Source organism: Amblyomma mixtum, chromosome 10 (genome assembly GCF_055824585.1).
Source record: "Amblyomma mixtum isolate Tamu chromosome 10, ASM5582458v1, whole genome shotgun sequence".
Lineage (NCBI taxonomy): Eukaryota > Metazoa > Arthropoda > Arachnida > Ixodida > Ixodidae > Amblyomma > Amblyomma mixtum.
In genome coordinates this window covers 15,551,750-15,577,235 of record NC_143021.1, presented here as the reverse complement: position 1 = coordinate 15,577,235, position 25,486 = coordinate 15,551,750, and the positions used below count along the sequence as shown (strand labels likewise).

Sequence of the window (25,486 nt, the reverse complement as noted above, 5' to 3'; positions counted from 1 at the left end):
TGTTGCACCCATAATGCTCTGAAGAGGAAAAGCTTGGATTCCTAGCCTGAATACGGATTCAGCTGATGCGTGTTTTTGTAACAGGCAAGGGCAGAGTGGCGGAAATTGTGTATGAAGAAATTCAATAGTGTTACTTAGAGAGAAGTGGGAGAATTTTTCCGAGAACAGGGAAGAGCACAATAAAATTCTGCAGAGACACTTAAGACTTCTTATGTGTGGGCAGGGTGTCGAACCAGAACCGAACCTTAACCCGAAACCAGAACCAAACTCATATTTTTTACCCAGAACCCGAACCGAACTCATAATTTTTTCTGCCATCTTGGAACTGAGCTTGAACCATAACAATTCAAAGAAACTGTTCCAAAGTGCTTTGGGACTCTGTTCAGCCCCAATTTTTTTGCAACCTGACACACGTTTCTTTTTACCAGAAAAAAATTAAATGTGTTAGCGCATAGCGAAAGCTGTCTGTGGTAGGCAGTGCAAAAGTGGCACCCAGTCTAAGCGACTGCAAAGTTGAAGGAAGTCTGTTGTCTAGAAAGAAACTTAATTGGCGCTTTTTAATGCCCTTGCGATAATTCTAAAGCACTGTATGCCAGACTGATGCGAAATCTAGAGTATATAACAGTCTCCCCCTTTCACACGTTTGCTTATGATGTTAATCGAAATGTTGCCACTGCTCTAACTCTTAAAGCACCAAGTGACAATAACATCATTTTCATTGCATCATGTTCCATAAATATGTGAAGAATAGGCTCAGCAACCGAACCACGTTGTGCAACATTTACTTTTCGAGGGCATTCGTTGTGCCAGACTAAGTAATAAATAAAACCTCTCATGATGGCTCAGTGGCTATGACGCTCGGCATGCTAATTCCAAGGTCACGTGTTCGATCCCAACTGCAGGGGCCGCATTTCGATGGCGACAAAAAGAAAAATGTGCGTGCGTGTGCAATGTCCACACACACTGAAAAATCCCAGCTGGTCTACGTCAATCTGGAGTCCGCCACTACAGCGTGCTTGATAATTCCTGCGTCGCTCTGACATGCTGGACCTCAAATATTACTAGTATTATTACCAAATAAATAATGTACAATTTGGTGCAGTTCTGTTAAGAACTGAACACTGTTTGTTGCACGTGATGAAGGTAACCAGCGAAAAACGGGCATGTGGCAGTGGCAGAAAAAAAATAAAAAGTAAATACACAAAGAGGCAGTGTGGAAATGCATGCGGTCATTGGCATGCGATAATGATTACGCCCAGAAAGATACTACTACAATGAAACCTAACTGCAGTGAGTGCCTGGATGTGCGCCAACTGGAGTATGCATCTAGGGTGGAGGTTGCGCGCGTCCGCACACACGCGCGCGCGCACGCACGCACGCACGCACGCACGCACGCACACACACACACACACACACACGCACACACACACACACACACACACACACATGATGGTTATTTTTGTGAAAGGCCACGATAATGCAGTAAAAAAAAATTGACACCCAGTGTGGCATTCGAACCAGTGGTGGTGCAACAGAGAAGCTTCTTTTACTGATTCCTTGGGCTACTCGGCCATTTTCGAAGATTATTTTTATTGCTCTCGCAAGGAATATCGGAACCTCTCTGACCCTCCTCATGCTTTACATGACCGATTTGAATTCAGCGATTTCGGCATATGGCCTCACGCCACCATCACCCCCCTATGCCACCCGCACATAAAAAATTCCAGAAGGTGCACACGTCAAGAAAGGGCAACCAGTTAGGAAGTTGAACTTGGGCACTGCTATACCTCCTGAACTAAAATGCACTGTTCTATGAACAGTGACTTCGCTAAACGCTGTGTATTTACTAATTTGGCCATACCTCGCACCAACTGCAAACCACGCGCCTGCGGGGAGCGCAAAGCCGCTTAAATCAAATCTCAACACTCAGTGGCACCGAAGTGCAAAACGTCCCTGTGTGTTGTGCAATATCAGTGCACGTTAAAGAACCCCAGGTGGTCGGAATTATTCAAGGGACCTCTACTACTGCACCTCTTACTTCCTTTCTTCTTTCACTCCCACCTTTAACCCTTCCTCTACAAACAGATGATGGGTGTTCACTGAGATATGTGAGACAGTTACTGCGTCATTTCCTTTCCTCAAAAGCCGCGCTGGAGTGGCAGTGGTGGTGGTGAAAACATTTATTACGAATGAACAGGAGGTATGTTTGGATCAGCCCGTAAGGGACCGATCCTTACAAACAATAGGTGGAGGTCCCTAGTATGGGACCCCAGTGGCGGTTGCCGCCGCCTGGGCGCGCCCGACTAAGGCTTGTTGGGCCTGTAAGTCGTGGCAGCCGAGCAGGGTCGCCTCCCAGTCCTCCCGGGTTGGGTTGGGTTGGGGATGGGGGGAATAGCGGGGTTGGAAGGGCAGACCCACACCATGTGATAGGTGTCAGAAGACACCGCACTACAGTGTGGGCAGCTGCCGCTAAAGGAGGGGTCAAAATGTTTTAGCGCTGCCGGGCACAGCAATGTATTGGTGAGAAGGCGGAGAAGGAGCCGCTCATCCGCCTTCTTCAGGCCTTTACATGGGCTAGGGTAAAGGCGATGACAATTTTGATAATATGTGGAAGAGTGGGGGGCATCGTAACACAGGCGGGGCACAGATTGTTGCGTGGTACATGTGTCACAGAGTGACGCGATTTGATTGACGTCGCTTTGCGCCCCAGCAGGTGCGCGCCTTTTGAATGGCGCGAGAAATGGCCCAAATTAGTAAAGCCACACTGACGAGGGTAATCGCGCTTTCGAAACTGAATCCAAACGAGCCGCAAGGCATGTTGAGTACTCCGACTTCCAGGTCGTTCGGCAAGATGCGCTTCTATGGCACTCTGCTTGAAATGCCACCAGCTTACAGTCTGAAATTTGGTAGAAAGAACTGGACTTCGAAAGTTCTGCATGGCATAAAACGCTGCCAAGACCTGTCAAAGACCTATCAAAGGTGCCCACTATTAGGTATATAAAAACTGATCACTAACTTGTTAATAAGTTTATTTCAACAATGCACTTTCGCCGCATGTGAACGTGTTGTGCATATAAATTTGACACACGAGGAGGCAGTAGTTGTGACAACTAGAATTAGGTCCGTGTAAGAGTACAGTGCAGTGATTAGTGCATGCCATGTAAGTGATGAAATCCTAAAAGACTGAGAGAAGTAACATTTGCATCCTGCCTAAGACAATCCACCCTTCCGGAGAGCATACCTTGTTGTGTGCATGGCTGCATCTTTGTTACATGCATGTGCGTGTTTCTGCCTCGTGTCCTGTCGAGTTTTGTGAAAAGTTCTCTTGAATATGTCACGTCACCAACTGGCCCAACAAACTGCACTATTAAGAAATTGTTGGAATAGCCTGGATGTTGATGAAATGCATTCCACTGCACATTCCAGCCACCTGGTATATGCTACGACCCTCCATACAAAGGTGGAGTTTCCAGTCTCAATAGGTAAAGAAGACAGTTTGGGCAGATCTTGTGTTGTAGCAAAATTTGCTAACATTTCCCCTTTGTTGCTGCTTTTCAGCATGAAGGCACACCTGAACAAATGAGCTCGTACTTTCACTGCAAAACTAAAACTAAGTGGGCTGCTTTGTTTTTAGCCAAGCTCTTGTCTCTAAATTTGCTTTGTGCCTTTTTGAGACCAGGCATTGTTTCTTCCATCTTATCTTCGTACTTTTAAACCTTTGTGCGGACTGTGTGAACTTGTTCTGTTCTCACTTCTTGTAATTCCCTTTTATTCGAATTGTTGCACATTTCACACTTGGTTCTTGGATATAGTATCTTTCTTTCAGCTTGTGGTTTTTATATCCTTTGCTGAATTTTTTTTATTTTATAGCAGTGTGGACAATATAAAGTTGTGCTGCAAAAATTCTTGCTACTGTTTGCGGTGCCCCAAGAAGGGCTTATATCATAAGCACAAAACGAGAGTTGTTGATTGTAAGCCTTGCTATAATGAAGCTCGGTGCGACCATTCTTCTCTCCTGTTCCTTTTAGATATTTTGGAGAACATGTCCAGAGAACCGAGTCTCATGCATCATGCCACTCACTAGCTGCATTCTGCTCCATCAAGACAAACAGCTGGTATGAAACTGTTTTTTGTACTTCATTGACGTGATGTCACGAGCGCCATTTTGGCACGTACTTCATTGACGTGATGTCACGAGCGCCATTTTGGCGCCAAATGCCCAGTTTCAGCATCACAGGCCAGAGGAGGGGGGATAAGTCAATTAGGCATATGCGTTATAACCTTTTCGCCATGCTGCATGGATGCCAAAATGACCACTGTGGCTTGAGTGCATACATCCTACAGTCATGAACTAAGAAGAGCAAACAGATTTCACTAAAATATTTTCTAGTTCTTTATCAAAGATGGGCTAATCACCAACTATGGCCATATCCTTCTTCACATAACGCATATAAAATTCAAGCATATATAGTCTTCGTCAAAAGTATACAGCCCATGGGGTAGGTCTGCTTCTGAGCAATGCAGCAAGGCTTCTCTTGCATACTCAGGGGACCCTAACTTCAGAAAGGCTGAAGAAACTTAAGTCCTCAACCCTCCCAAGCTTAGGACTATCAAATGTGCTTTAGAGCCCCGCTACACGGCTTGGAAGGAAACCACTTGGGGTTTATACTTTTGACAAAGACTGTACATTTCACTGGCCTCATTAACGCGCTCGAGTTAAACCTGTTTCCCCACTGGTTCCAACTTCGATACGGCAAATTCTTTCATGAAGCACAATTTGCAATGTTCAGCAATGATTAACATACATTTATAACTTCTTGGTTTAAAAAGAACTGTGTTTTTAGATTCCTCCAAGGCATTTCTCAATGTTAAGCTCCAGGTATCTACAATAGAACTAAAACACCTCTACACTGAGTAGCAGTGGTTTTCTACAGGATTACTGACTTCCTTTCTAACTACATCATGTGACTGCAGCCAACTCTCATGGTGTTCCCATCTTTCAGGCATGCCTCAAGGATATGCCTTAGCATGTTTATCCTTTCTGACCTGTATTAGCAGTTCATTTAGTGTCGCTTCTAGTTCTATTGTTTTTTTGCTGCTGGTTATGTTATCTCCTGCAAAATAAGTGATGCTTATGACATTGCATCACTTCGGACTGAACTCAATACTAACACTGTGTAGTGCTTCTGTAGAATGTAGAGTATTGTCACCAGTGGCCATATCTGCTTTTTGTCTCCAGTGGCACTTTCGTCCATGATGCTCACAGCTGACTTAGAGGGTAAACTAATAAACTTGTGCTTTTAAGCATGAAATGCTTTTAGTTCCCGTTGTCGGCAGTGTGGTGACGTCACGCCGAGACCGAGAGCCAACATCCGGGCTCTGAAACGAGAACATCCGGGCACCGTACGAGATTTAACGATTTTCAACGAGACTCTCTAAGCCATCCTACGGGACCGGCATACAAGCGCCGGTTGCTCTCCAAACGAGTCACAAAAAATAACTGCTGCAAGTGTCTTCTCAATGTTCATCAAGATATCTCTCGAGCTGTGCATTTGATAATGCACGGAATTATAATTTCCGATCTCTAATAACGCGTGCGAAAAGCACATAAATGCCACGATACACTTCGTTGTCATACGTGATCTCTTAGGGGCTTCGCGCATCGAAGCAAAGCCGCGCAGGCGCACAGGGGCCCGGGGGAGAAGCGCTGCGTTCAAAGGGCAAGGCATCGCGCCGAACGGGTGGTGGCGTTCCTCCCTTCCTTTACGGCGCGGTTCGGGTGTCCACCGAGATGGCAGAGAATTACTGCGCCATTTACTTTCCTCAAAAAACCTTGCGTTCAAATGCGTTCCTCCCTTCCTGTACGGTGCGGTCCGGGTGTCCACCGAGATAACAGAATTACTGCGTAATTTCCTTTCCTCAAAAAGCATCGCGTTCGAAGGGCAAGGCGTCGCGCCGAACGCGCACCTCGCTTACACCTCGCTTGAGGTGCGCGCAGCGCTGTAGCAGACGACACGAAGCTCCTGCCCCGGGCCCCTGTGCGCCTGCGCGGCTTTGCTTCGATGCGCGAACGCGCCGGATCCTCTGGCGCTCCGCGGAGCCCGGCCACGCGGAGCTGTGTTCGCACTTAGAATGGACCACCCTGTACATTCTTGTCAGGCCTGCGTCTCGTCGTGCCCGCGTACGCTTCTGCATCGTCCTGGATTACAATGCCGCCACCGTCACAGCTGCTTAAGCCGAGCAATGGAGCCTGTGTTAGACCCGTAAACATTTCATGCTTACTCTACTCTCGGTTACGGGAGAGGCACAATTTTTTTTATACAAATTTATGAGCACTTCTCACCGTCCCTATTTTTAAAAAACAGTAAATACTATGGCATGCATATTACAACCTGTAACAGAAATGGATGGAAGGCCAACTAATATTGGCTCCATAACATTAAAATCTAATTGCATACTGGTGCATTTATGCTGGGTTTATGCACATTTTCTCTCCATATCCTGCCAGTGTATGTATATGACACTGATTGTGGCCTGTTGTATTCTTGTGATGCAATGCCCCCCCCCCACCTAATGTAATGCCCCACCACCCAGGAGTCTTTAAGGGGTCAATAAATGATGATGATGACGATGCTGATAATGGTGCATTTAAAGCACAATTTTCGAATGGCACTGAAAAGGCATTCCTAACCTACCTCTTGCTTAATCTACGGTATGCTTGCCCATGTGGGGCCTGAATGGTCCGCTAATAAATGCCCTCAAGAATGTGCACACCTGCTCAATGCATTTCATCCTGCTTGCTTAGGATACTGCAACCACCACAGAAATGAAAAAAAAAAACCTAAGATTTCCTGCCCCCACTCATTGTTTGGCATAAGGTGAATGCTATAAGACCACAAAACTGGCTCTGATTGCACTTTGTCACACCTGCTGCTTCATATCTGTGCACATCAACCACCCTCACAAAGTCCGCATACCTCATCAAATATGGTGACATATGCATGTTTATTCCTGCTGAAAACATAAACGTAGTGTGAATGGCACTATTGTTTCTGTGCAGTATAGTCAGATACAACCAAAGAATGAAACAATCTTGGCCACGGCGGTCTAATTTCGATGGAGGCAAAATTCTAGAGGCCCGTGTACTGTGCGATGTCAGTGCACGTTAAAGAACCCCAGGTGGTGTAAATTTCCGGAGCCCTGCACTACAGCGTCCCTCATAAGCTGAGTCACTTTGGGATGTTAATACCCCCATAAACCATAAACCAAAGAATGAAACGGCAGATTTTTCTCAAACGCGGCCCCCCAGCCAATGGTGTGGATCACTTTTCAAGGGGCAGTGGATGATCCCCATTCATCTGCCACTCCCTGCAATGTTATGCTATCCAGTCCAAGCGGATTAAAGCCGACATCATGTGAATCAGTCAATGACATTGGGTGGAGGGCCTGCTTTAAGAGGTATTTGTCGCTTCATTCTTGAGTAGTATCCCATGGTAGGCACCGACCAACATTAAATACTATTGCATTCCACATGCTATCTTCTTGTAATCTCTTTGCAAAAGTGCAATTGAATATATTGGCTTGAAACTCTTGGTAGGTGTTCTTGTGCTTCAGTTTGCTGTGGATTGGGCTATTGTTTTCGTGTTAAGCATTCAGGCATTATGTATTTGTACTCTAAAACTTCAGCCTGGATTTAACCTGCTTTTTTATCTCAGGATCTCCTGCTATTTGAGCCGTTCTTTACTCAACACATATTTGTGTCCATGGATACTGGTCTGATTTTCTTTCTCATGTGCCATGTCTGCTTTTTGTCACCAGTGGTACTTTCTTCCATGATGCTCACAGCTGACTTAGAGGGTAACTTGTGCTGCTGATAGACATTACAGAAGCTTAAACATTAAAATCTGGTTATATGAATATATATATGGTCATAGGATATAATATATAAGTATAGTTATAGGATATATCAATATCCAGTGGGTGTAACATGGTTGTCAGGGAGGTGATACGTAAAATAGATGGCCTTGGTGTCGGTGAAACACACCGAGCCAAAGTTTCATGAAGACCAAGAACACCTAATTCTCCTGTGGGGTTTACTAGGGGGAGATAAACACGTTCTCCCCGTTTAACCGCGGCTGAGCCAGTTCAAAACCGCGCGGACCCCACCCCGTGGTCGCGTACGCTACTGAGCGCACGCCGACCACGGCGGGCCGTGCTCTACGGGAACAAAGGAACGAGACACTGGCTGACACAAACAAGGCATTTATTGCTATAGCAACAATAACGCCAGCTAGCAACAAAATACACTGAGGAATCTAGGATGTCCGACTCACCAGCACGGCTACGAGCGAACGTCCGCCCACGCGAGGGCAAAGGGATAAACTCCGAGGTCGAGCGGAACGGGCTCGGCGGGAGTAAGTTCCGACCAAGAGGCGCCCGTCGACGAAGAGCGAAGCCGCGAGCGAAACGTCTTCTGCTCGCTTCCCGATCCCAGGGAGAAGAGACCCGGCTATCCCCCGCGCGAGCGCAGCAAAACGCCATCCGTGGCGCTGGTGTCGCTGCGACGCGAGCGCCCTCCCCTGTTAGTTAGAGTAACCAAACTGAGAAGGGTGCGTTGCGGGAGAGATAACTACCGGGAACTAGAGCGTTGAGGGAAAGCGAACGCAGGGGACGAAGGCGTCCCCACACTCCACACTCCACTTTCGTGGTCTATCACCATACTTGTATGATCGCTGGCTTCTGCTTCCGGCTTTGTGTTGTTTAATGTTTTTTTTTTTCATTTTCACCAGGTTCAAGGTAATCGAGCGGGGCAATAAAGCTGCTGTAGTCTGGTAGACCAGTATAACTTGTCACTCTCGACAAGCTTCTCTGTTCCAAAGAGTACAGATTCTTTATAAGCTTCTCCACAATGTGCTAGGCATCAACAAGCTTAATACGAACAAGGCCGAGCTCCTGCGTCTGTGCATATATTTTATCTTCAACTTAATCCACCTTTCCTTTCAGCTCAAGCAGTTCTTGTCTGCTAGCAGCAAGCTGTCTCTGAAACTGCCGCTCATTTTCATGGTTGTGCCTGTAAATTTGTAACAGTAGCACATGCTTCTAGAGAAAATCAGAAAGAGTAGAGTGCAGACTTCGGTGTGTTAGGCATGGAAAGTCCATCTCCTCAAATAAAGCTCTGAAGGGCGACACATAAAGCATAAAACGCATATCACTCTCTCTTTCAAGTCAATGGGAAACGCACCCAGTATGGGTCTCTCCATTTTATGCGAAGCATATTGCTAGAGCTACCACTCACGCCGCCGCCGTGGGACCCCTAGCCGTGACACCACGTGACATCGGATGAGAGAGCCGGCCTCCACCTCGCGCCGTCGCCGTGGGACCCCTAGCCGTCATGCCACGTGACACCGTGACGTCACACCACGTGACATCGGATGAGAGAGCCGGCCTCCACCTCGCGCCGTCGCCGTGGAACCCCTAGCCGTCACACCCGCGCATTCCCGCGCATTTCGAACGCACGTTCACACTCGATGTAGGTGAAACGCTCGCTCCAACGGGCAGGCAGACGCGGATTCCGTGGCAATCCAGGCGCTCACCCAACGCGCGTCTCGGGGTTAGTCGGCGTTCCGCTGTAGCCATGCCGTTGTCTTCCCCCACGACGAAGGCTTCTAGTGGTTGTATTAAAATGACCAAGTATTCAACCAAGGAAAGCCATGTATTACCAAGCCTAGACACTAATATGCTTCGCATTCCCCAGGCTTAGCCAAGCTGAGCCTCAGCGATTTTTTTTCTTGTTACTTAGCTAACTGTTAACATGTCAGGTTGTCCTGTGATTACCGGCTGTTTTACAATTACGATTTACCGATATTTTGGAAATCCATATATTCTGTAGAAATATTGATTTGGATCCTAAATCCTTTTAAACGTTCGCCTCTAAACGGCCGCGCAATGCCGCTGCAACTTTGCCAGATTGAGGCGCTGTTCGATCTCGGGGAAGTTTCAGACGAGGAGACCGCTAACACAAACACTCCACAGACGCTGTCACAGCTCACGCGCACCCATAAGTAAAAACGAAGCCACACATCTGCTGTTCACACCTTGCTCAGTCATCCCGCTTTCGCGATCAAAAGGACGCGGAAACGACGAATTGACGCGTCAGCCGCAATTACTTAGCGCGTAAAGACCGCGATCGACAAACTCGGTGATTACCGTGCATAAGGGAGCCAGAAAACGGCGCGGAAGCCGACGCTTCGTTGCTTGTAATTATATTTGCGCCCCTCAAAGTCACGGTAGCGACAGCCGGACCACCGCGCACTCGCTACAGGAACAACGTTCACGGTCGACCCCGGTGCACTTGCCAAACAGACATTTCGCCAACCCGAACAGCAGCAGCTGATAACGGCAGCAGTAAACCGCTGACACGAAATCGGAGGCCCGCAAAGAAGCCGGTGCAAATTACGCACGACTGGGAATTAATTGCTACGAGGCAGCGCACAGAGACGACGAACAAGAAAAGACACACAGACGCACAGGAATTAAGAAGGCGCAAAAGAATTGCAAATATGACGCTAACTCACCGCTGCTGCTCTGCAGCTGGTTGTTCCGTGGCGCGAACGCGCGGACGTTTCGCGTTCGCGCCACGGAACGGACCGGACGAGCAGAAGTCAACACAAAAGAGAGAATCCGCTCTCGTAGCCAATGGGAGCTCCTCCCGCCTTTCCCCCTTCCGCTCCTCGGAATGCCAGACCTTGTAAAGAAAAAACCATGGAGGAAACTGAGAAGGGAGATGCCTATCGTCATATCTGAGACATATACTGCGCCATTTAATTTACAAAAACCAATTTACAATTTAACATCTGGCGAGAACCTTGAAGCCTAGTCATAAAAAGTAAAAAGCATGCAAAAAGAATAAAGTCGGTCTCCCCTCCCCGTGACCATATCACGTGATAGCGCGCGGCGATATTTATCAGCGCCACGCGTGCGCGGCGGACGCAGTTGTTGCTGCGACGCGCGTCTCTTCTTTCCTGTTTCTCTTTGCTCTTATCTTTTAACTCTCCTCTGTCTGCACGATGGCAGCGGTGGTGGCTCGGCTGGAGCCAGTAGCAGGCCCGTGCAATTTCCTTTTCATCCTTCTCTCAGTCACAACAACAACAACGGCGCACATTACAGTGCGTGGGCATGGAGGAAGGAAAAATTCAGGGGCACTTTGACTGTCTAAAGTCCGTAGAGGCGAAAGCGTTTTCCGCACCACTTTGCTTATGTGACAATGGTGACGTCACCACTGGATGACGTCACACATAATTGGTTGGTTTATTGGTTTATTGGGGTTTGACGTCACAAAGCAACTGGGGCTATGAGGGACGCTGTAGTGAAGGGCTCCGGAAATTTCGACCACCTGGGGTTCTTTAACGTGCATTCACATCGCACAGCACACGGGATTCTAGAATTTCGCCTTCATCGAAATTCAGCCGCCGCGGCCGGGATCGACCCCGCGTCTTTGGGGTCAGCAGCCGAGCGCCGTAAACACTGAGCCATCGCGGCGGGGCTGATGACGAAGTAATGACAAATTATTAATTAGTGACTAATTACCGATTGATTACTAAATACTAATTAAGTGCTAATTAATGACGCTTAACCTTCGCCTTTAGGAGTGGAACGCGACAGCGTGTTGTAGCGCTGCCAGGCAGTCCACGGAACACCACCACCCGTTCGGCGCGATGCCTTGCCCTTTGAACGCGAGGCTTTTTTAGGAAACGAAATGGGGCAGTAATGATCTGTCATCTCGGTGGACGCCCGAACCGCACCGTACAGGAAGGGAGGAACGCCACCACCCCTTCGGCGCGATGCCTTACAGTTTGAACGCAACGCTTTTCGAGGAAAGGAAATGGCGCAGTAATTCTCTGTCATCTCGGTGGACACCCGAACCGTACTGTATAGGAAGGGAGGAACGCCACCACCCATTCGGCGCGATGCCGTGCCCTTTGAACGCAACGCTTTTTGAGGACAGGAAATTCTCTGTCATCTCGGTGGACACCCGAACCGCACCGTACTGGAAGGGAGGAAGTGGGAGTGAGAGAAGAAAGAGGGGCTGTAATGAAGAAACTGAAAATTGTATTTGAGGAAAGGAAATTATGCAGTAACTGTCTCGCATATCTCGGTGGACACCCGTCTAAATGCGGACACATGTGCCGACCCGGACGGAGACACGGCTGCCGACACGGACGGAGACACGGCTGCCGACACGGATTGCTAACGACAGCATGAGGCATTAAAGGCTTTCGCCTTAAAAACTCCGCGCAGGTGGCGGTAGCGTTCGCTCACACGTCGGTCGGGAGCGGCGGTCCGCGGCGGCGGCTTCTACATTCCTTTTGAAGCGAAAAGCTTCACTAGGCTCTTCAACATTGCGCTTCGCGTGGGCCAGCCCTGGGCGCCGCCGCGGCGCGCCCTTCCGCCTCCTCGCCAACCCCTCCGTTCTCCTCCTTGCAACCGAGTTACCCTTCGCCGCTGCCGCGCAGTCTCAGTCGCCGTCCCAAGAGGAGAACATTCTTTCGCAAGGCGTTGCGATAACGCGATGAGCGGCGGCGGCGGCCATAAAGAGGCCGCACGCCGTGGCGCGCGCTCCATCGCCACTTCTCCTCGCCACCGGTTTACACCTTGCCGCTGCTGCACGGTCTCCGCCGCCGTCCCAAGAGGAGAAGGTTCTTTCGCAAGGCGTTGCGAGAATGCACGCGTGAGCGGCGGCGGCGGCCGTAAAACAGGCGCACACATTCGCCATGGGCCGCAGCGGTGGCTCAGTGGCTATGGTGCTCGGCTGTTCGCCCGAAAGACGCGGGTTCGATCCCGGCCGCGGCGGCTGAATTTCTTTGGAGAAATTCGAGGCCCGTATACTGTGCGATGTCAGTGCACGTTAAAGAACCCCAGGTGGCCGAAATTTCCGGAGCCCTCCACTACGGCGTCTCTCATAGCCTTAGTCGCTTTGGGACGTTAAACCCCATAAACAAACAAACAAACATTCGCCATGGAAGGAAGAAAAGAAGACCCAGTAGTGGTAGCGAGGGAGTTGGCTCAAAATCTACACCGCTGTCGTGGTACTCCCAGCGCATTGTGCAAGAGCTGCGACAGCCATGACGTCAAACAAAGCATAACTGCAGCTTTTCGCTTGTATATCCAGGGTTAACCAGAGCTAAGCCACTGCCAATTTTTTAAATTAAATCCTTTGAAATCGTTTGCGTTCGTGTCTTTTTAAATCACCCGAATATTCTGTTTTGCTTGTGCTATAGATCACCAAACGCCTCCTTAGAATTATACTCCGTTTCATACATCAGGTGCATCGCTGTCAAAGCTAGCGCTCTTTTTTGCGCAGCCTGCATCCGTGACAGAAAATAGTGCGTTGCTTGTGGTGAGCGAAAAATAACAAATGCATTGCCAACAGGCTTCGTGGATAATACATTCGTCATAAGCGTGACAAAAAACGATGTTATTGCGAGCGAATCGGTCGAGATGTGTGATTTTGTATTTTGCGTTTGTCGTCTTTTTCCATTTCACGTTTTCGCTGTCCCCGCTGGCCGCCGTGTTTACTCTTTCCGTCCGCCTCCCTTTCACTTTTGAGAAAATGGCGTCCAGCCGAGCGGCCGCGGCCAGCTCTCCTGTACGCATTTTCCCGAAGATTCGTGCACGCCAAGCAAGTAATTGCGAATGTGTTCGGCCGCACCAGGATCTGTTTTCCGGAGAAGTCTGTTCGGGAAGTACTGAGTGCTGTGAGCGAGGACACTGGAGTAGCGTTGCCAAAATCAAGGCGGAGCGTCTGTGCGGGCCTGTGGCGTCTCCGAAGAGAAGACCTCGCGAAGTGAAGATTTCAAGCTCGCGAATAGTCAAGAATGACAGCTTCACAGTCCATGCCATCCGTCTGAAAGTGCACAGTATGTACGCGAAGAGGGAATTCCCAACACTGGGCAGTGTGCTAAAAGCTGGCAATGAGGACGACGACCTGCCGAACTTCAAGAAAACCACATTGTGGAGGTTGATGAAGGACATCGGATTCACATTTCATAAAAGAAAACGGACTCTTGCACTGATCGAGTGAAGTGACATCATTGCCTGGCGTCGCAGATACCTGCGGGCGATCAAGGAATTCCGAGGACAGGGCAGGTACGGGTCGTTCCTTGCTTATTTTCTTACGCAGCACGTTTAGACTGGCTTCACATAGAGCTTGATGTTAGCGTTGCAACCTCGTAGTCGTAAGAGTGAGTGCTGCTTGAGAATGACACATTTAAAGGAAATCGTCTTAATCATGTCGCTGTTGAGGACCTTTTGCGCAGAGGTGACGTTTCACGGCCAGTTTTGCGCTACGTTTCGGTGGGGCACGTGTCTGCATGGGTCAGATTAAATCGCTAAATCCCAATTGGTGCGGCAAGCAAAAACAGCAGAACTGCCAAAAATGTAGCACTGCAATGGGTAGTGCCATCTCGTCGTCGCCGCAGGAACGAATGGACACCCACTGTACACTGCCAGTTGCTCCGTTGGTGCGAGTTACTGGCGCTACTGCTGCGAACGTGGGCAATTTTTGTTCCCAGCCGCCGCGAGTGAAGAGATTTCAAATGTTGTCAAATTAGTGATGTACCCTATGCAAACATACAGTGAATATAAACTGGCTACGAAATGCCGCCTGGGCGTGAAATATAATTCCGAACAAGGGAGCAATTAAGCTGAGATAATTCTTTTTCTCGAGTGTCTTTGAGCGGCTGTTTGTGCGACAGGGGTCAGCAGTGCGTTTGTTGCAGTGCATTGTCTACTTACATGCTGCAGCGTGTTTGTTTACTTACAAGCGTTGACTCGTGTACTCGGTTGTTTTGCATTTACAGGTGCATCCTCTACCTAGATGAAACCTGGCTCAACGCAGGGCACACAAAAGAATACGTCTGGCAGGACAAGACTGTAAAGTCATCTCAGGTTGCCTTCCTGAAAGGTTTAACAACGGGATTGGCGGCGCCTTCGGGCAAATGGGCCCGTTTGATTCTTGTACATGGTGGGAGCAGTGCAACAGGATTCGTGGAAGACACTGCTGACTTCAGAGCAAAAAAGGGAAACCACGCTGACTACCACTCTGAGATGGATGGCAACTACTTTGAGAAGTGGTTCACCGACAAATTTTTGCCAAACATTCCGGCCAATAGCATTGTCGTCATGGGCAATGCTCCATATCATAGCGTGGCTCTTGAAAAAGCACCACTGGCTGTTTCCAGAATAAACCATTTCTCGCAAACGCTGCGGGGTTAGCATTTTTTATTGTCCTGTCTCATTTATTGTTTGCGCTTTCGAAATATTTTACCTAGCGTTGTACAACTTTTTTGTACAACGCTCTCCCACAGCTTGGAACTCTTTTTACCTGACTGCATGAAAATCCTGCCTGAGCAGGTTCTGCTCTTCTAGGAGAGCAGGGAAATCAAGATAAGCTGCTTGCCTCTGTATTGCCTTCAGACAACGAATCTAACTCTTGAGGCAGTACTATTTTCTCTCGCTGTGTGAATCACCACTATGTTCTAAATTTAACACTTAACACGGGAAAACAGGCCATTTCGAGGTGGTGTGTGTAAAAATAATTTGACCAGAAAGTTAGACGGCCACTTGTTAATCGGGCCACGGCGGAGCACTCAGCACTGTGCTAATTAAACCCGACGAATGAACGTCATCTTTCGCACAAACCTCTCGCTTGCATCTAAAAAGTATAGTCACAATGCTCCAGAATCGGGAAGAAAACCGCTACTGCTGACCAAAAGCCGGTGCGAGCTCATTGACAACAAATTTCCGACAGCTCACATTAACGCGGTATGCATCAAATGAACAGATGCATGCAGTTCATTTCAGAACACGCCATAATATTCAAGCGATCCTGAACAAAACGAGTTTTCTCAGTGCACGTTAAAGAACCCCAGGTGGTCGAAATTTCCGGAGGCCTCCACTACGGCGTCTCTCATAGCCTTAGTCGCTTTGGGACGTTAAACCCCATAAACCAAACCAAACCATTCAAGTCACGCGAAATTCAACTTGCGATGAAAAAAAAATGTGCGAAAAAAAAAAGTTTCACCACCCGGGATTTGAACCCCCGCACCCCCACTGCCTGTCGACTCCCCGGAGCGACGCGTTAGACCACACGGCCACAAAACAGCGCGGAGTGATACATTTCTCTTTATTTTTTTCTGCGGACTACTTCCGTAGCCTTCACAGCGATGCACATGATGTATGAAACGGAGTTTAGAATTTTGCAATGAACTGCACAGTGTTTTACACGACTGATGTCACGTTTTCCACGCCACCCACTTTTCCTGCTTGGTGACTTTACCGAAAATCGACTGGTCGCAGCATACTTCGATAATCAAGGGCGCGTTCGGCGAGAGCGCATCTTTTGTGAATTTATGCCTTGACTTAATCCTAGCAACGGCGCCTGATCTCGTGCGCTCGATCACATACTTTCCAGGCCTGAGTGACCACTGCTTTATCCACTTTATGATATCAGCTAACCGCACACCGCATCCAATTTACGAATCTAAAAGAATCAGAGATTACGGCAAAGTCAATTATGCAGCAATTAATCAAGAACTTCAAATTTTCGTCAAAACATATGTGCCAGATTTTTTTCAGCCGTACAGTCGAAGAAAATTGGGTTCTATTCAGGAACAAAATTATGACATTAATAAATAAGTATGTACCATTATATAGCCTGTCAAGCAAGAAACGGCCCCCTTGGTTCACAATTTCTTTGCAGAGACTACTTAACAAAAAAACTCTTCAGTAAAGTCAAGCTAGCCAACAACCCATTACATTGGCTTGCGTACCGCGACGTTCATTCGCAGTATCGCGCTGCCCTTAAACAAAAAAAAAATCATTCCTCAATGACACCCTTCCTTCCTTTCTTTCAGTAGCCCTTCAAAATTTTGTTCGGTTACCAACCCGCCCAAGAAAAATGTCATAGCAGTTGGTGACGATAAAGGTCAGGTCAGATGACCGTTAATTCTAAAAAATCAGTGTGCATGTCAGTAACCAGGAAAAAAATATCCTCATCTTTCCCTTACAGCATTCACGGTACGCCACTCATGAAAGTCTCCCAGCATAAGTATCTTGGTATTACACTAACCGCTGACTTTAGATGGGACGTACACATCGCTAATGTAACATCGGCAGCATTACGAAAACTGTTTTTCTTGAGAAGATGTATCCGACTCGCACGAGCATCTACTAAACTCCTAGCATACAAAACTTTCATAAGACCTATTTTAGAGTACGCCCACACTGTTTGGTTTCCGGAATCAACCACTAACAAAGCAAAACTAGAAAAAATACAAAGAAAGGCAATACGGTTCATCCATAATAAATATAAGCGTACTGACTCCCCATCGAACCTTGCAGCTATTTCAGGACTCCCGACGCTATCAATGAGAGCAAAGCACGCGCGTTTAAAATTTTTATACCAACTGTTGCATAACGATTATAACATCAATGTGTCAAAATATATTTGCCCGTCCCAGACTCGACCGACACGACACAAACATGCACTCACTCTAACTGATTATTCCTATCGCACAGATGCACTTAAACATTCATTTTTTCCTGTAGCCATCCGAGAATGGAACAAACTGGATGCCTCGATTACTCATGCGCCGACCTTAACAACGTTCGCTACAAGGCTCGAGGCCAGTATTGCCGCAGAGTAACGCTCGCAGTGATGCACATGGACCTCTGGGTATTGATAATCCGTTTCACTTCCGTTCCTTCTTGTCTTAATCAGTGCATCACCCCTTGCGTAGTCATAGTTTGTCTTCCTGGGTTCGACTGTCCGCTATCATTCAGCATTATTATTGTTTCCATCATATACGTATCTTGTATTGAGCGCCAAGGTTTTTTCTTTCATTTTTTGTTTTCGCTTATACGTGCATGTTGTTCACTGTTAGCCGTGTTTGATCACTTCATATGATAACCTCGTCTAGATCCGATTGTACATCGTCCTTGCCGTATTGTGAAATTTCCTTGTGTTGTGTGATGTAGTTCTTGCCTCAGTGTAACTGTTGTGTATGCCCACCTGCTAGGGCCCCGTAAAGGGGCCTGCAGTATTGAAAATAAATAAATAAATCCCTAGTAACGAATGCTGTAATGTACTCAATGATATCTTTACTAAGTCATTTTCAGATACCGCAAATGCTCTAACACCCAAGCTACGCAATCGTACATTCTTGCCAATGGATCCTATCGTCATAGGTTCAGTCGGAGTAATTGAATTGATAAAAGGTATGAAGATTTCGTCTTCTTGTGGTGTTGATGAGGTTAATTCAAAATTTTTCAAGAACACTGAAGTATATTCATCAGTCATTTTGGCCAGCATTTTTGAACAGTCCCTAAAGCATTGCATTTTGCCTCAGAACTGGAAGGTGGCTAAGGTGCTTCCGCTTTTCAAATCCGGTAATACTCCTTCCCCTCTTAATTATAGACCAATCACATTAACGAGCATCCCGTGCAAATTATTAGAGCACATAATTTACTCTAAACTCATAACGTTCTTCGAATTAAACTCATTTTTACTCCTGTCCAACACGATTTTCGCAAACACTACTCGTATGAAACACTGCTATTATCTCTTAATAGCAGCAAACCTCCTCTTTCGACAATCGATCAATAATTGATTGCATTTTCCTCGATTTCGCAAAAGCCTTCGACAAAATCCCCCATAACCTGCTCCTTCTAAAATTAAGCATTCTGAACATTGACCCCTGCATCTTAAAATGAATTCAGTGTTTCCTCTCTAATCGCTCCCAGTTTGTTACAGCTAACAATTTTACTTCATCTACTTCTTCTGTCAAATCCGGTGTCCCACAAGGTTCTGTTTTGGCCCCGTTGTTGTTCCTAATATATATTAACGACCTTACGTGTTTCCTCATAAGCTTTATGCCGATGACTGTGTTCCTTATCGTGAAATCACAAACGCTCATGATAACATGCTCCTACAGTCCGACCTTGACGCGATCTCACACTGGTGTAACAATTGGCTTATGACCTTAAATGCTAGTAAATGCAAAATCATGACAATATCCCGTCGTACCAACATGCCTATACCTTACTGCTACAGAATTAACTCTATAGCTCTCGAAAATGTCACATCCTATATCTCGGAGTTTACATAACAAACAACTTTTCATGGCATGTTCATGTGAAATATACATATGTATTACGAACAATGCTAATCGCACTCTCGGTTATCTGCGTAGGAACTTTTCTCAAGCACCAAATCATCTCAAAGTAATTTTGTGTGAAACAGTAATTCGACCAAAACTAGAATATGCCTCCGCAATATGGGACCCAGCTCTTTGCACATTAACCGACGACATCGAAGCGATCCAGAATCGATCAGTGCGCTTCATTCTGTCTAATTATGCCCGTACAGCAAGTCTACCGAACTTGCATATTCGAAGGAAGGTCTCCCGTTTGTGCCTATTTCAAAACATTCATTTCAATAACCCTTTAATGAAAAGTGAACTCTTTTCTTAACCTACTTACGTGTCAGCGCGTGTCGATCACACGTACAAAGTTCGCGCCCCACATTGCCGTACACATCTGCTTTCTGACTCTTTCTTGCCAAAAACTATAACAGATTGGAACCCCCTGCCCCCCCCCCCCCCCCCCCCCTCCCCAATGCCTATATTCAAGATCCTGTGGCATACAAAGACGCGCAAAAAAAATTTCTTGACTGTCTAGCCTGCTCATTTCCTGATTTTTCTTATCACTTGTTTGCTGTGCCCAGAGAATTTTGTTTCTTTTCTTAAGCTCTGCACCATATGTTTCAGTATTTATTTATTTCCACATACTGCAGGCAGCAACGCTGCCCAAGCAGGAGCGCGTGTACACGTGTGCTTTCTTACCTCTTTCGTTCAAATTGTTTGTGGTAATTTTGTTCAACCCTGTACCCACACCCCCTGTAACGCCTCCTAGGCCTTGAGGGTAAATAAATATATATATAAAAGATAAATAAATAAATAACTAAATGACGCCGGCTCATTGTGCATCATCGGCACAGAGTTCGCCGTGAACTACGGCAACCTATGGCTTAACAAGGGAAACACGAACCGCGAATCGAAGTCTTTTTCCAGAGTATAGCTGAAGTTCACGATTCGACGCGAAAAAAAAACTCGGAAAGCACAGGTTAAAAGGCCACAGCACATTCACTGTTGCAGCGCTCAACGCGATGTGTATTTATGGTTCCTCTATCTTTCTTGCGTGTAAACAGGGTGCCTCGATGGTGGTGGTGGTGGCTAAAACATTTATTTAATCATAGGGAGAGGTGTTGGGGGTCGTGACCTGAAGGGTCACGCCCTTACAACCACTTGGTGGGATGCCTAGTCAGGCACCCCATTGGCGATTGCCGCAGCCCGGGCGCGCTGCGTTAAGGCCCTTTGGGCCTCGAGGGTGCAGCAACCGGACAGGGTCGCCTCCCTGTGCTCTCGGGTGGGGTTTGGGATAAGGATTAGGTATGGGTTCTGCTGGCAGGCCCACACCATGTGGTAGGTGTCAGACACCTCCCCACAGTGCGAGCACCACCCTTCGAATTGAGGATCGAAATGTTTTAGATTTTCCGGGCCAGCATCGTGTTAGCGAGCATGCGCAGGAGTACCTGCTCGTTGGCCTTCCCCAGCCCTTTCCACGGGCTGTGAAGAGTTTGGTGCGTGGATTTGTAATAATCAAATATTTACTTAATAGCGTAAACCGAATTGAAATCAGAGTCCTGGTCGGCGTCGGGTCCCGTGGGAAATGCCCCGGGAGAGAGCGCGCGGGCGGCGTCGTCGGCTGCCTCGTTTCTATAGAGGCCTTGGTAACCTGGAGCCTAACCGAGAGATCGGTGCACGGGATCCGAGTCTCGGCTACAATTTTTGCAGACGCGATAAGCCAGGGGAGTGGCCACTCTTGCTCGACGTTACGACAAGCCCCTCGCGAGCCGGTGATTATGTATTTGGACGAGCTGTCTGAGGCTGCCAAGGCGATGGCAACCTCTTTTGCGTGAATTGATGACTGGTCCTTGAAAGTAAGGGCGTCTACTGTTTTACCCTCGTGGACGACCGCGGCCGTGTACCATCCCCTGGGGTCCGGGTCGGACGCGTCCACGTAGAAGACTCCTGGTTTGCTTCGAAAATGGCGGTCTAAGGCTTCCGCCCGCGCCAGGCGCCTGCCATTATGATCCTATTTGGACATATTGGTGGGGAGAGGCCGCACGTGGAGGGCGCGTCTCCAGTGTACGGGAAGGCGGCATCTCTCCTCTGTGAATTAAGTGTGCTGGATGTGAAGTTGGGCTAAAAGGCGGCGACCTGAACCTGTCTTTGTTAGATGAGTGTATTGGTTGTGGAGGTGGGCCTCCCGAAGCTCCCTGAAAGTGTTCACCATCCCTAGTGCCATAAGGCCGCTGGTAGAGGTAGAGACCGGGAGGTCCAGCGCTCGTTTCATGATTTTGTGCAGGATGACCTCAAGGGCATCCACCTCCTGTCTAGCACGCATCCCCACTTGGACCGCCTTTCGCCAAAATCTCCCATCCGACACACACACGAACATCACAAAGCAGGGCTACGCAGACTGGTCCCGGTCAGTCATATCGCACCTTCGCTCCCACGAGAAGCAGATACAGCTCACAGAGGTGGTCACGGACGTGGACAACCACCTCCTCCACCTCTGGGAAGCGCGCCGCGGCCTTACACCCAGCTGGAAGCGCCAGAAACACAACATGAAGCTCAAAGCGCGCATTGCGGACCTCACCCGGCAGGCAGCAGAGTACGCGGCCCAACTCGCTGACTCGAACTGGGGTGGACCGCTGCAACACGTGACGGCTCTTCCGAGCCCTCATCAACCCAACACATACCCGCACAGAAACGCAGAAGCAACTACACAAAGCCAAGCACTCATTCCAAGGAAATACAACGCAGTTGGCACATGCGCTCCGGGATCGCTACCTGTGCACAACTCAGGACGCCCACAGATAGGCCTACTCCTGCGCAATCAAGGAAAACTCGGAGTTGGACAAGCCTTTCCAGCTGCACGATCTGCGGGCCAGTCAGGCCAAAATGAAGAGAGGCACCACGCCGGGCCGGGACAAGGTCACCGTCAAACGTTTGGCGAACCTTCCTGATTCAGCGTACCAGTGCCTTCTAGAATACATCAATGTGATCTGGACGGGGGAAACCCCGCTCCCCATTGACTGGAAGACGGCCTTTGTCACCTTCATCCCGGATGCCGGGAAACCGATCGACACGGACAACCTCCGCCCCATCTCTCTCACCTCGTGTGTGGGCAAATTGATGGAGACGATGGTGCGGGATCGGATGTCCGAGTACCTCGAACATCACAACCCCTTCGCGGACACCATGTTCGGATTTCACCCACATAGATCCGCACAGCATGTCCTGCTCCAGCTCGACCGCGAAATCTTGAACCCCATTACACAACCCCAAAGCTACAAAATTGTCCTCGCGCTCGACCTGAAAGGAGCGTTCGACAACGTAACTCACGAGATCATACTCACACATTTGAGTCAAACTCACTGCGGCACCAATACCTTCAATTACGGTAAACAATTTCTCACGGACAGACTGTCCTACATCCGAATACAGGACGAAGAGCATGTACCTTTCCTGCTCGGCACGAGGGGGACTCCACAAGGCACGGTGCTGTCCCCTCTGCTATTCAACATTGCCATGATGCGCCTACCTGCCATGCTGGGTGCGGTCGAAGGGGTCCAGCACGCGCTCTACGCCGACGACATCACCCTCTGTGCTACGCACGGACGCCTGGGGGACATGGAGACCAGCCTGAAAACGGCCGCCAGCATAGTGGACCGCTATGCTCGAGACTGTGGTCTGCAATGCTCCCTGCAGAAATCGGAATTCGTGCATTTGCGTCCCTCGGACACATGCTCGACCAAAATCAATCTCTCGTTGCAAAGCGGTCCTATTCGCGAATCCAAGGAAATCAGAGTCCTTGGACTCTTCATACACAACCAGCGACGCTGCGACACAACACTCGCCAAGCTCCGGCACGTGGGGGACCAGGTGGGCCGCATGGTCCGCCTAGTTTCCAGCAAGCGCGGTGGGTTACGATGCAAAGAAGCCTTGCGGCTGGCGAACGCATTCGTGGCCAGTCTAATCTTGCATTCGACTCCCTACCTCGATGGCCAGCGCCGCTTTCAGGCTGAGGACACCGTTCACGACGGAGGCATGTTGGGTCCCACTCTCCCGTTCGGCTACACTGGGAGCAATGCATCGGCGAGCTGTTTCGAACAATCTTCAAATTTCCACGTTAATCTACCAAGAAACTCGGCGCCTTGTTAACAGTCGTTAGATTCTCACCAGGGCTTGAAGTCAGGGGTTCTCTGGGGGTCTCAGACCCCCCCCCCCCCCCCCCCCCCTCCGAGACTTGAAGCCCTGATTCTCACAAAGGGCGTTGCATATTTAGTGGAATCTGCTCACCCACATGGTTTGCATCTCACTATTTTGCAAACAAACAGGGCTACTCATTTCGAGCTGCATTTTCATATTCGCCAAAGACTGCCATTCAAACAGCTCCTCGTTCGCCGCGAAGTCAAGCGTTCGATGTTTACGAGGATGCAACGTTAAAGTTGTGCCTTAAAGCCGTCTGGGTGCATCATTGGGTGCCTCATTACTTGGGTGCACACTTGGGTGCATCATTACACTGCAGAGTCTAAACAGCAGTCAAAGCAATGGACTGGGCCTGATTAAGGTGCACCAAAAAGGCAAAGACTGTTCGGCCGGAAAGGGCATAGCGACCGTCTTTTGGAATTCACATGAAATAATCTTTGTAGACTACTTACAAAACAGCAAATCCATAACAGGACCATACAATGCGACACTCCCAGAGCAACTGAAAAAATAATTGTGCACTAAACAACCTGGGTTACCGCGGAAAAAAGTCCTCTTTCACCAAGACGATGCTCCACCCCACAGATCCCTTGTTACAATGGACGAATTGCATGAGTTAGGCTTCGAGGTAGTGCCCCATTCGCCGTATTCTCCGGATTTGGCCCCATGCGACTTTTTCCATTTTCCAAACCTAAAGAATTGGCTGGGTGGAAAGAAATTTTCTTCAGATGAAGAGATCATCTCAGTGGTGAATGACTACTTCAAGGGCCTCGCACTTTCCTTTTATTTTTTCTGAGAAAACGAAGAAAAATGGAGCAGTGCTGGAAGAAGTGCGCCGAGCTGGAAGGGGACTATGTTGAAAAATAAAATGTTCTTTTCAGCAAAGTTGCTATCTTTCATTGATTTTTACCCCATTTATCAAATGACCACGTAAGCAACTCATACTATCACCTTAGTTCATGAAATACTTACTTACCCGCATCGACATCCGCAGGACCCGTAGAACTGCTCGATGGGCTTGGTTCAACCATGGGAAGAAAACAGCTTCCGTCCTTAGCAGAGACCCGACTGTAACTGTAGACGAGCCTCCAGGCTGGCGAAGCAAGCACCTTCATGCGAGCGACGCGCCTACGCTCTGGCGGGCCGTGCTCACCGCCAGCGAGTCTCGCGTTACTCGCCGCAGCAGTGCGCACTGCACACCGCGATGTGCGCGGCGCGATCTTATTCGGATAAAAATAAAGCACTTGCGATACGCCTGCAATACCGGCTGGTCGTTCCCTCCTCGTGTCCATGCGAGACAGCAAGCTGAATGCCCTCGTTTTTCATCTCTTGGCTTCCCCGCACCAACGCGGGTCTGTACGAACTTCGAACTTGAAAAGGGAAAACGATCTCGTTTACTGCGTACCCCCCCGCCTTATGTCACGCGATATCTTCTTTAGCTCTAGCCCTAAAAATGCGCGACAGCAAGCGACGGCAAACTGAAGTGGTTATCTGGCCACAAGTGTCGTGCCATGCCAGGTGTTGTGTTCTGCGGTGAAGAGGTGTTAAGACACGACGCAGCTTGCGGCGCAAGAGCTCAACTTCAAAAATTATTTTCTCGCTTTAAATGCAAATTAACTCGATTACAATTTCAAAAATGCAAGACAATGAGCTTTTCTACGTAACTCGCTATTGTTCGTAGTTTTACTAGGACCACCTCAGGGTGAAATTGGCGAGTGTTTCTGGCTCAAAACGCACTTTTCTGCAACATTAGTTTTTTTTTTACTTCTATGTTCGCAGTTTGGCCACCTGTAACATTTGTTATAGATACTAGACATATAGAGAAGCAAAACGACTGTTTCTGAATTTCCAAGAGAAAGTTCATATTTAAAAAAAAACGACAAAAATGAAACATTTTTCACAATCTTTCAATTTTTTAAGAATATTTCTGCCACATAAAGCTGCATACAATGAATTATATCGAAGGCCAAAATCTGTGTTGATGTCATTGAAGAAAAGTGTGGAATGTGTTCTGAAATATTCAGTTCTTTATTAACTATTGAACAGTGCCTAGTTTCTTGCCTTTTCTAAATGTTCAAATTGCGCTCACC

At 48.2% G+C, this 25,486-nt stretch overlaps 1 protein-coding gene across 1 annotated transcript in view; it reads right to left on the bottom strand.

The window, feature by feature from the left end:
- LOC149325195 (uncharacterized) overlaps positions 1 to 24,474 on the bottom strand; it is a 73,984-nt gene extending 49,510 nt beyond the window's left edge. Inside the window, exon 1 of the mRNA XM_089562743.1 lies at positions 24,373 to 24,474. Within this exon, the coding sequence (XP_089418869.1) occupies positions 24,373 to 24,427 (55 nt within the window). The 5' untranslated portion in view covers positions 24,428 to 24,474. The remainder of the gene's footprint in view (positions 1 to 24,372) is intronic.
- Positions 24,475 to 25,486: the final 1,012 nt, after the last annotated feature.